The following is a 13,146-nucleotide window of genomic DNA, read 5'->3' on the forward strand; positions in this document are numbered from 1 at the left end:
CGAGATTAATTGGTAGTGAAACACATCCAAAACAATGGTGCCATCTATGTGATCTATGCAGATTTCCTAAAAATATTTCAACGTGATTTTCACATGCTTGCTACTACACGCTTCCATAAAACCCGTGACCAGGAAACTACTTCCACAAATATGGAAGCACGACTTATGAAGATGAAAAATTAATTAAAGAAGATGAGTGTAGCGATGGAGGCCCTCTAGTGAGAGAATGAGAGCCTAAGATGGAAAAACCAAGACTACGGAAAAGGCAACGTGCCAAACCACAACGAAAAACCAGAAGGAGAGGCACAAAGTGCAAGTGGAGTAAATCCTGAGGAAGCAGGGAAAAAAAAAGATGCACGATGAATTGTGCAGTCTTGTTGATAAATATAAGGAGATAGCCAGGAAGATGGGAGGGTCATCCTCAGTCGATCAGCTACTTAACCACACAGATTTACCCTATAGCTTAGAGGTGATGGTTGTGCCGCTCCCACCAAAGTTCAAGATCCTGTAAATAAAGTTGTATGACGAGGCACGAGATACGGTAGACCACCTAGAGAACTTCAAAGCATACATGACCCTTCACGGGTTCCTCGGGGAGGTAGCATGTCAAGCTTTCTCATTGATATTGAAAGGTGTGGCGAGAGGTTGGTTCGGGGAGTTACGATCGTGTTCGATCGAGATCTTCAAAGAATTAGCCAAACAGTTTCTAACGCAATTCATGACCAGTTGGAGGTGAAGACGACCCGCAGCATACCTCCTGACCATCAAGCATAAAGAAGGACAAAGCCTGAAGGCATACCTCACCCAGTTCAACAAAGAGCGATTAACTACCAATGATCAAGATGAAAAAGTTACAGTGGTAGCCCTTTTGGGGGGTGTATAGCCCTGAAGTCCATTCATGGCAGAGCTAGGACGGAGGAGTCCGTCAACACTAAAGAGAGTTCATGGATAGGGCTGACCACTTTGTCAACGCTGAAGATACATTACAAGCCCTAATTGCACCACGAAAAGCAGAGACAAAAGAAGAAGGTAGGGACCCTCAAAGGTCAAGCGAACAAAGAGCCTCAGAGAAAACTGGGTGAAGCCATCATGATAAAAGGCGAGAAAGGCGAGCGCCCCCTCGAGAACGTGTTTCGAGAACCGTTCACAATAATCAAAATGTGTAGTCAGAGTGTAGGTCACTAGATCGAACAGAAGGCAGCCGAGCGAAGAGATGATGATGTTTCTATACCTACCACCAGAATAACACCCACTGGATGGAGGACTGCTATACGATGAAAAGAAAATTCGAGGAGTTACAAGAAAGTGGTGAGTTGGAGCGCCTACTCAGGGTACAATCAGATCCGGATGAACCCAACAGACGAGGAAAAGACTCCATTTATAACAGACCGATGATTGCACTGCTATCAAGTCATACCTTTTGAGTCGAAAAACAGCAGGGTAACATATTAAAGACTCGTGAATCGAATGTTCAACAAGTAGATTGGGCAGAGTATGGAGGTATACTCGTGAATCGGATCGTCGCGGGGTAGTCAGGGCCTGTAGGGTGTCTTCAGCATTAATGAATCCATCTGCTCGGTCCATGAACTCCTTTGGCGTGGTTGGAGTCTTTCGTGCTATCTTGTAAATAAATGGATTCAGTGGCCCGATTCCTCCTAGGAGTGCTGCCAACGTGATCGTCTCGTCTTGGTCATCTATGGTCATGCGCTCCTGATTGAATCATGAGAGATATGACTTCAGATTCTCGCCTTCCCGCTATTTAAAAATGAGGAGATAAGCTGTCAGGCGTCTCCTCTTACGACTGGCCAGGAATTGCTTCATGAAGATGCGGACGAGCTCCTCGAAGCTTCCTATTGTTCTTGACGATAACGACCCAAACCAGGTCCGGGCGGCTCCCTTCAGAGTTAGTGGGAAGACTCGGCAGGCGACCTCTCCCAGGAAACCATACTAGGTCATGTGGACCTTGAATGTTTCCAGGTGCTCCAGCAGGTCTTTGGATCCGTCATACACTTCCATCTGGGGGACTTTGAACTTGAGAGGAAGTGGCGTAGCCATGGCTCCTGCGCTGTACAAGAGGTCGGAGCTGACGAGTAGCTGGTCTACAGTTGATGGGGTGTCTATCTTCTTCTCCATCTCTGCACATTTGTCCCCCAGCTCTTGGATTTTGAGGTGCATCTCGCATCTCTCTTCTTCTGTTGTAGTGTCTGTTGGGGCCCTCCGCAAATCCTCATGCTCGTTGCCACTTGGTTTTGCTCCCCACGCTAGCTCCTCGTTGGCGAACCTGAGGGTTGCATTCTCCTCGCGGAGCGTCCCCGTTTCCCCTATTAGCTTTCTTATGGTCTCCTCCATGCTTGCGAGTCATGCTTCCATTGTTTCTTCCTCATGATCTCCCCTTCTTATAGTTTGGGACCACGTTGGTGCCGGCATACGAAGTACACGCTTTTATGGAAGAATAAATCTCATAGACAGCGCCACTGTTGATGTTGTGTTTCGCTGCCCGAGCAGTACCACAATGCCCAAGCTCCACGTCGCCTGTAACTAACAGGAAGAAGAGGCTCCGATGACTCCCAGGGTCACTCTAATGCTTAAGTCAGTGGATAATTCTATGGAGAAAACACAGAAATATAGAATGACAGTAAGGGTTATCGGACAGAGAGTGAGTCCCGTAGAAGGGTTCTCCCTTATTTATACTTGATCCGGGTTCCGTTGTTGAAGGAGATCATGGTGTGTCAGGTGTCAGACCTGCCACCACTCATTTTCCTGTCACCCTAGAGTGTCAGTTTGTGGCCTAGCGGGAGATCATGCCATGCCAGTCGTGCTAGGTCTGTCCTGCCGTCACCTCTCTACCATGACAGTGTGTCAGATCATGGGCAAGCCGTCCTTCGTACATGGGGTGTGTCGTTACATTCCGGATCTTCTGACACAGGCATTGATCGCATCATGCCTTGGGTTTGTCGAATCTATGACCGGGCACTTGCCGCTGCCCACGTGCAATTGGGCGTCCTGTCCAGTGCTTTGTGATAGAGTTCAGCAATTTGCCAAGCCCAAGGACGTTCTCCTTGGCACCTCTGAGCTTGGTGTCGATAGGCCATCCTGGGCTGGTTCGCTCTCGTTACCCAATCCTCCGGCCCGGGGTCTCTTTGGGCCTGGAGTTCCATAGCTTGGCCTTTTTGGGCTCAGGCCCTTCTAGGATGGGCCACGAGCTCGGTGCCCGATCCTCTGGCCCGAGGTCTCTAGCTTCTTCCCTTCGGCCTGGGTTTCGTAGCACGGCCTTCTTGGGCTCGGGCCCTTCCAGGATCGACCCTCCTCACAATCCCAAAATGTTAAATTGATGATAACACGTAAATTTAATTATTTAAAGTATATCCTAACACTTCCTCACTTGTTTGATCTAATGAAAACATATAATTTAATTAATTGTATTATATCTTACATATTGCTCATATATATTTAATTAGTTGGGGTGAAGTTCCGAGCCAGGTTTGAATCCAAAATCTCTGATTCAATATGCATTGTTATATCACATCTTGTACCAAAAGTTTAAACTAATGGAAAAAAATAAGTTTTATTATTTAAATTATGTACATACACTCCTCCTCACGCATGGGCAAAACTATTAATCCTAAGTTGACCCACAAAATATTTAACTAAATGGGTTGGAATGTAGAGTCAGGATTTAAACTCTAAAGTTATGATCTAATACCATATTAAGTTATCACTTGTATAAAAGCTTAACCTAATAAAAGAAAGTAAATTTAGTTATTTACATTATATATATCTTTACAGCGTTGAATTGTCTAATGAAGCTTCATTTCCAAATGGACCTTGTGGTGCTCTCAATTTAGTCAATGATAGTACATACATAGAAGATCGACCAAAGGTTTAATTGAACGGTGTGGATAAAGATTAATTTAACCAATTGCATGCAAGCATGCATCCACATAAAATAAATTAAACTCCATTATAACTAAAAGCCCCAACAAGCTATTTTCTACCTGTATGAGCAATATTGTCAAACATGAAAATGTGACTTTAATTTATCAGATTATGAATGAGTCGTATAAATCCCTCTCCTGTGGTGGGCGAATATGAGCCACCTCCATCGATCCTGCGCAAGGATGGATGCATGCCTCCCTTTCATATAACTGACTAGCGGGGTGGAGATGGCTCGGATATGATCCAACACCGCCCTCGATCCTACGATCTTCATTCTTTTAATATTTTTAGTTTTTATGATCTCTCTCTTTTCTTTTTTAAATGTTTAGCCTTTTTTACAAATTCATTCATCTTCTCTTCCCAACTTCATCTTCTTCCTTCTAACCAATCTCTTCTCCTTATAAGAGAGAGAGTTACGGTGGGCTAAGCCTAAGGGCTTGTATTAACATTAGCGCATAATTGACAGTCTGAACTATGAACGAAATCAGAAGTTTGTTTTTTTTTTAAAAAAAAAAAAAAAAAAAAAAAACAACAACGCATTTACAGTGTATTTCATTCTCAAATCCCGTAGATGTACGTAGGACACAACGTCAAATCATGTTCAATCTCTATGTCTTATTTATTTGATCTTACACTTTGCAGATTTTAAGATTAAGCCATATATGGTATTATCGATCGACTCCACCGTCTACAAAGTCATCCGACCTAGCTAATTACTGTTAGCTGTCGAATCTGAAAAAGACATGATAAACAAGGGGCAAATGTAGTTAACCTAACAATTTAATAAAAGCTACGTAGATCTTGTAGTCTTCGTGAATACGCTATCCCGTTTAATGTTCAATTACTTTTCATTGCACAATATTAGAATGCTCAGTACCTCGATCTAGCATTTTCCTTTATTAGTAATTTTTTTAAAGATAAGGTTTCCGGCTCCAATCTAGATTTTTTACCAAATTGATTTTGAGAAAAATTTCTACAACCTATTTAAAAATCTGAAAGATGTCCATTTATTACAAGAAAAATGAATATTGATAACGAATTATTTGTGACGATAATGACTATTCGCGATGAAAACATATTGATAATTTTAACAGGAAATAGTCATTTTCATAAAAAATAACAAGTTACATATAAATAATTTTCTTATAGTGATTATGCATGTGAAAATGTCCATTAAGGTTTTCCTCCATTAATCTAGATTTTCTACCATAGAATCATTCGCATGTACTTTTATATACTCGATGGATTGACAAATGTTAACATTTTAAGTGAGTTGGGAGAAAGTTCCTCTAACCCAATTTAAAAGAAAATATCGTAGCTTTACATTAATTTTAGTAGCGTTATAAATTAAAGATTCAACATTAGGGTGAGTTTGGATATACAAAATATCTTATCTCATCTCATTTTATTATTATAATATTTTTAAATTTCTGTATAAAAATATAATAAATAATTTAACTTTTTTAAATTTTAAAATAAAAATAATATTAAAAAATAATATTATAATAATATTTTATTTAATTTTTAACAAAATATCTTAACTTATATATGGTATATATCCAAATTCACCCTAAAAAATTGAGTTACTTTTAGAGGCTCACTGCCCAACACCTATAGATAAGGACAAATATGTTGTGTGTTGATCACTGCAACATAAAAGCTTTTTAAGGGCCAAAAGTTTTCATCTCAAAAATATTTTTTAGCTGAAAAAAATTTATGTGATTTCTATTCTAAAAGATTTTTTGGGATGAAAAATTACATCCTAAAAAATGTGTTTTATAAGAAAAAATTTGTCAAATATGTTTGGAAGTACTATTCGAATGGATTTTTTTGTTCACTGATAGTCGTTAATTCGATCGTTAGCAATTCCATTCAAATGGATTTTTTGAAAATTCTTACATCCCAAATAGTCATTCGAAGGCCAAAATTTTCATTCGAACGGATTTTTGTGACGAAACTTTTGTCCCTAATATGTGTTTGAACATATAACTTTTATTGCTACTACTCAGTCTCATAATTTTGTTCCCTCAAACTTACTATTAGTACTGTAATTACATTTTTTCTATTCACTTTTCTTTCAAATATTTATTAAACATGTTTAAACTTTTTTTCAAAAATACACCCCTTCACTAATAATCACTTTCTTACCATTAAGGAAAAAAATAAAAAAAAAAACAAAAATTAAAATATCCGAATAATAACTTATGGGAGCAGATATGATTTTCCTTTTGGATAATTATCTCAACAATAACAAGGATTATATATCCCATTGAAACTACGTGGCATGACAAGAACCATAAATAGACGTACAAAGTAGCCGGCCACCAACAATCACGCGCGTGATCTGAAGCTTTGAAAAATGAAGGCATGTATATACATATAGCTGATCGATGACGGCCTATAATATTAGCCATTAAAATAAGCTTCACGTGACATTCCGTGTGTATATGGAAACCATACTTGCGGTTAAGTAATCCTTAGAAGAAAGCTGCATCCTCCCCTAATAATCAATGCATCCAACTATGTGCTTTTTGTTAATTGATGACAGGTACTGTAGATTTTTCTGATCAACTGTATATTGAATTACTCATTAAAGAAGCTCGATCCTATAATATATATTTACGAGTAAGAAATATATATATATTAGGTAGGAGCCTACTTACTAGCTAGACACGTATTCCCTGTTAAAATTGCTACCGCATTTTTTATATTGTAAATATGAATTTTAAGATAATATTAGTTTAAAGAGTATTATTCAGTATGATTCATTATTATGAATATGAAAAATAATATGAAGAAAATTATTATTTTTGTGAAACGACATCCTATAGTAATAAGATAATATTTTTTATTATAAAGACAATATTTTCATTTTTGAACTCATCAACATAAAATTATTATTCTTTTCAAATTTGAAATTGCAATATCGATCTTAGAAAATAAAAAGTTATTATTTTAATAATAATTTTAAAAATTAATTACAAATAGATTAATATGAAATGCGATACCACAAAAAATAAAATTGTGAGTACGAAAAATTAACGACCAATTATGAACTGATTAATTCATAAATTAGAATCTAAAAATAATAATTTCATTTTGTAAAATGAAGATATTATTAGTCCAATGACTATGATTTATTTTTCTGAATTACTACAAAAACTAATATGAAGATAATTGTTATTTTTTTAAAATAAACTTTAAATACGAAAATACTATTATTTTTAAATGAAAGAAGAAATATAAAAGTATCTTAAGTTGTTAATTTGCTCCACAAAAGTTCAATTAACCAAGATCTTCAATTTAGATTATTTTTAAGTTATTAATATTTCATTACTATATTCTAATTAATATTAGAATAACAGAAAGTTTAATTATAATTTCAATGATGAATTAGAGGCCGATAAGAATATAATTGTGCAAATTTGGACAAAAACCTAAGTGCAAATGTGCACTAGAAGAAGATATAACAAGGCAGCCAATACGACAAAAAAAAAAAAAAAAGGAAAGAAAAAAAGAAATATATATATATGTATATATATATATATATATATATATGGAACAAGAAGCTGTAAAAATATCCGAGCATGGGCCAAACATTGCATGAAAACCTCATGATCATATATTTGTCCGTTATAGCTGACCTAATACCAAAAGTAAAGTACCTACAAAGACACATGCATGAGTCATTAATCTCTAGCAGTCGTCTAATGTTTTGTTTTATATTATCAAAAAATCACATATTAACGAAGCTTCCGAAGTTAATTAGGCTAGCAATACATGACACGACTAGTAAATCTAACATGAAACGACTTGACATAAATAGATTCTGTTCAAAACAAGCCGACGTGATAATAATAAACGGGCCGTCAAACACGAAGAAGTTCTATTTTCAACAAGATCAAGGATGATACTCCACTTTCATCTTTAAATTCTATATATGTTTAGGTTTATGTCTTTATTGTGGTTAGAATGTAATAGTGATATCATTGTTTTCATTCACTACTTATTTGTCAAAACTATTATAATAGTTTTAAGATATGAACTCTTTTTTGTTAATATGTAATCTTCTATTTTGGAGATGTTAGTTTTTTTTTTTTTTTTTTTTTTTTTTTGTGTATAATTGGTTCCAATATTGATTATAAAACTCTCTATCATTAATCTAGTAATAAGCATGAGTAATTTATATAGTTATCTTTGTGTTATATATGAAATTATGTTGATTAGGACAAAATAAATATACGAGTATAAGCTAAACTCATTTGTATAAAACAAGTTAAACGAGTTGAAGCGGGTCATGTTCAAATTAACCCAATAAGAGTTTATTATTAAATTGGTTATACCAGTCGTGTCATATCACCTATTATTTGTATGGATCATGTTAATATAATTTTAGAGTCTGAACCATTTAATGGTCCCGTTTGGATGGTGAAAGTATTTCATCTAAAAAATAATAATAATATTAAAAAATAAATAGGTGAGATAATAATAATATCATCTCAAAATAATAATAATATTAAAAAATAATATTTTAACAATATTTTATTCAACTTTTATCCACAATCATCTCATCTCATCTCACTATCCAAACTGCACCTAAATAACTTGTATATATTGTGATCATTTATATAATCTCATACTCATAACTTGACACACTACAAATAAGACTGAAGAGAACTAGCAACCCTATCTATAATGGCTTGAAACGATCGCATTGCTTCAATATATAAAAGTCCGAGGTGGTATTTAAAACCAACCATAAGTTTCTAATACTGCATGGGAAATTCAAAAAGAAAATAATTAATAAACCTACAGTAAGATTCTTGTTTCACGCAAACACCGTATGCATGGCCCCCAACCCATTATTTACTTTGAAAACAAGCCCTAACGGGTCTCCAATGTTTTGCACAACGTGACACCCACGTACTACCAAGCCATGCCCGTACATTTGTGGCCTATATATATTGAACCTTTCCTTGCCATCTGCAAAGCATTCAGATTTCCAACTACAGAAAAAAAATCCCTCGCTCAAGTACAAAACCTTAGTTCTTCATGATGATGAACAAGCATATTGCCCTAGCTTTCTCAATTGCATCTCTTGTAATTTTATTTATTAGGCTAGTGCATGGTGCGATGATTACATCATGCAGCCAAACCCCATACCCAGAAGTATGCAATCACTTCATCAACAACTACAATCTCCCATCAACGTCCCTAGACGAAACAGGGCTCGAATTTCATGACTTAGTGCATAAGGTGACATTGAACCAAGCTATTGAAGCCCATCGGCTTATCTCAGTCATGGATTTGAATTCATTCCTTAAGCCGGGGAGGTTGGCTTGGAATGATTGTCTGGAGCTCTACGAGGATACGGTTTTCCAGCTTAACCGCTCCATGAGCACCAACAATCCAACCGATGCATTAACCTGGATAAGTGCATCACTCGCAAATCACCACACATGCAAAAATGGTTTCGTCGATCTCAACATGTCTTCTAATCTAGAATCATTTCCAAATATACTGCTAAGCAACTTCTCAAAACTTCTTAGCAATACGCTCGCAGTACAGAAGGCCGCGGCTTTATCATCAACGATGTTAAATGGCAAAAAGAATATACTTGGTGGCCGACGCTTGCTTTCCGATGGATTATTCCCAACATGGGTTTCTGCTGCTGAAAGAAAGCTTCTCCAATCATCAGGGACTGCACCAAAAGCTGATATTGTGGTGGCCAAAGATGGGTCTGGAGATTACACCACCATATCCGATGCCGTGGATGCATCCGCTAGTGGTTCGAGGAGAGTTATCATACACGTGAAAGCTGGAATTTACAAAGAAAGTGTTGAGATCAAGAACTCGAATATAATGATTATTGGGGATGGGATTGGAGCCACGATTGTTACCGGTAATGGGAACGTTCAAGGTGGCACGACAACTTTTAGATCAGCAACTTTTGGTAAGTCAAGTTGTTTGATTATGAAAGTTTGCAACTTTCCATAGTTTTAACTGGAAAATAGTTGCACTTTCAATCATGCATGGTAGACTTGCACAAAAGTTCTTAAAACTTCTTAGACCCTTGCCATGAGTAAGTCAATATACACAAACAATAATATATATATATATATATATATAATATAGTTACACAAACAATAATATTTCTGGGTGGACCGAGTTTACGCGCGTATGCGTATATGCCACGTGTATAACTACATCTACATACACACATATCATGTATACAACTGTTTTTTTTTTTTTTTTCATGTAAACACTAAAAGTACATCCTTCGTTCACATGGTTGGCTTTTATAATGATCATTATAAAAGCCAACCCTAAACGGATTAAAAACGAATTTCGACACTCGTAGTTAATATTTTACCTGAAAGTAAAATTTCAACAAATTTCACCAACAACTGAATAAGGAAAAAAAAAAAATACTGCTGTTGATAATTTTCCAGATATATACATATATATTAATAGTTCTTATTTAAAATCATTCTCCTCTCAGCAATTACCGGGGACCGCTTCATCGCCCGAGACATAACTTTTGAGAACACGGCAGGACCGCAAAACCACCAAGCCGTTGCACTCCGGTCAGGTGGGGACTTCTCTGTTTTCTACCGCTGCAGCTTCAAGGGCTACCAAGACACCTTGTACGTGTACTCGCAGCGCCAGTTCTACCGAGACTGCGACATTTACGGCACCCAAGACTTCATATTTGGGGACGCCGTGGTTGTCATCCAAAACTGCAACATCTACGTGAGAAAACCCTTAAGCGGTCAAAAAAACACCATCACTGCGCAAGCTAGAACCGACCCTAATGAGAATACCGGCATCATCATCCATAATTCTCGTGTCACGGCTGCAGGAGATTTGAGACCTGTACAAGACTCAGTTGAGACTTATCTGGGGAGGCCATGGAAAGAATACTCCAGAACTGTATTCATGCAGAGTAATTTAGACAGTTTGATAAACCCTGCAGGTTGGCTTCCATGGAGTGGAGACTTTGCTTTGAGTACTCTTTATTATGGTGAATATGAGAACACTGGGGGTGCTGCTGGCACATCAGGGAGGGTCAAGTGGCCTGGATATCACGTTATAACGAACCCGACAGAGGCTGCACGCTTTACCGTGGGCAACTTTTTGTCCGGAGAATCATGGATTGCGGGGACTGGTGTCCCATTTGAGGGTGGTCTTTGATGTACAAGTTCGTGTATAAATATCTATATATTATTTATTTATTTTCTAGAAAGAGAAATAGTGCTTCCTCTACTAGTCTATAACAGATGGGGTATCTTATCTAACGGAGGTACTTAGCTAGCTAAGAGCTTTCGTTTTCTTGGAAACGATATTGGTGGGCCTCGTAAATGTGTCTACTTTTCATTCTGACCTGAAAAGTGGAGAAGTTGTCATGTAGTTTATGTTGGGTGCTACTTTATGGGCACTGGTTCTAAGATGCTAGCTTGGGTGGTCAATTTGTACGTCAGGCCAAATCGTTGGTCATCAGTACATACGTGTGAAACCAAGGAAATTGTGTGTAATATATTGTATGGTTTGAAAAGCTTGCTATATAGATTATATATAATTGATTAGAAAATATTGTTCTCTTTCTCATGATTATTCATGAAAAAAATAACGGATTAATTAATATACATACGCATGCATGGCTTATTTAATTTATATAGTTATATATATAATGAAATGAAGTACATATACAGATATATAGTTAATTGATATTTTTTTAAAGAAAATACTTTAGTCATATAGGGAATACATAAAAATAAACTTACAAATTGATGTGGGCCGTGTGGCATAATATAGTATGTCAGATTATAAAGTTACTTTTATTACAAAGTAGATCTAATAAAATCACGTCAGTTTATAGATTTATTTTATATAATCTCTTTATATCTATAATATTTCTCCTTTTTTAATGCATGGATACGTATACGTACGTACCAAATTAATTAACGACGTGGGAGCTGCTTTGGCCATATGATCATGTTTAATTGTCTTCATTAATTATAACGTCGTGGCTGCTGATATTAATTAATGGGTTATTAACATTTGACGTTTTGATGATCACGATGAAACTGATAAACCTCTTACTTAATTAGCTTAATCCACTTTTTGTTTTTAAAAATAGAAAACAAACAAAAGCAAGAGCTCCACAGTACCGAGCATGACAAGCAAGCTAGCTAGCTCATTGTCAAGCCAGCCAAAGATATTTCTCGTCAAAGGTAATATTTTATCTACTTATTTATTTTTCGGCTTAATTTAAACTTAATCACCTGCTAACTACTTCATTAATTTTATAATTGCATATATGTCATCACGATTTATAAATCAATAATACTAAATACAGTCGTAAAATACACAAATACTACACAATCCTTTTGAACTTATATCTACAAGCTCCTATGCTTTAGCCAAAAAATTAACTTCATATAGTTATATAGCGGCATAAAATATATACAATCAATAGTTTTCTTTTTATGTGTTATATGTAGTTATACTTTTACCTACAATATCCATTCTATCAGTTTTTCTTTTATATTCCAAATTTGAATTTTGAATTTTATAATTTTCAGCATATTAATACCTTACAAATCAGCATATATTATTATATAAATAATAAGTACAAATAACATTTTTCATTCAAAATACATCTTCTATAAATAATTGGTAGGTTTTAGTATGGCCCTATGATAAGTATGTCTAACTTCTTACACAAGCTCAAGCGTTTTTGTCGACCAAACACCTTAGTTGTATGCGATTAGACTTGCACTAAAATGTAATAAAGCAAGACAAAGCTGACAAAGCAAATGGTGTACGTACACACTAACCAACAAGAAAGAATGGGTTTTTCTCAAAAATTAAGAGGCTACCTTTTTGGAATCTGATGTTTACACAGTGGATTATCTCCTCCTAATCCTTGTTAATGACGTGGACTTCATAATATTCTAACTACGTAAGTCCTTGTATGGTTGTATCCCCATTTGATATCTTAATTCCAGATGATCATGATATGTTCACCGGTGATTGTAACGTCCAAAAAATGACCTTAATAGGATGGATTCTTTTTTAATGGTACTATTTGAAGACTTTTACACCACACATGACCATCTACGTACGTACTAGAATAATTTAATTTGTAAAATTTAAAATTTAAAATTTATCTACAAATCTGATTATATAACGTAGATGGTCTGTGTG

General features: G+C 35.9%; 1 protein-coding gene across 1 annotated transcript; it reads left to right on the top strand.

Annotated features, from left to right (window-relative positions):
* The first annotated feature begins 8,914 nt into the window (after nt 1-8,914).
* LOC121253889 (pectinesterase-like) lies at nt 8,915-11,515 on the top strand. The gene is made up of 2 exons (XM_041153817.1): nt 8,915-9,889; nt 10,439-11,515. The coding sequence occupies exons 1-2, from the start codon at nt 8,989-8,991 to the stop codon at nt 11,128-11,130; spliced, it is 1,593 nt and encodes a 530-aa protein (XP_041009751.1). The 5' UTR covers nt 8,915-8,988; the 3' UTR covers nt 11,131-11,515.
* Nucleotides 11,516-13,146: the final 1,631 nt, after the last annotated feature.

Source organism: Juglans microcarpa x Juglans regia, chromosome 3D, assembly GCF_004785595.1.
Source record: "Juglans microcarpa x Juglans regia isolate MS1-56 chromosome 3D, Jm3101_v1.0, whole genome shotgun sequence".
Lineage (NCBI taxonomy): Eukaryota > Viridiplantae > Streptophyta > Magnoliopsida > Fagales > Juglandaceae > Juglans > Juglans microcarpa x Juglans regia.

Bases quoted from the DNA above. Each gene is read 5' to 3' on its own strand.
- LOC121253889 (XM_041153817.1), top strand. From the start codon at position 8,989: ATGATGATGAACAAGCATATTGCCCTAGCTTTCTCAATTGCATCTCTT. The intron at 9,890-10,438 runs GTAAGTCAAGTT...TTCTCCTCTCAG, and splicing joins TTTTAGATCAGCAACTTTTG to CAATTACCGGGGACCGCTTC.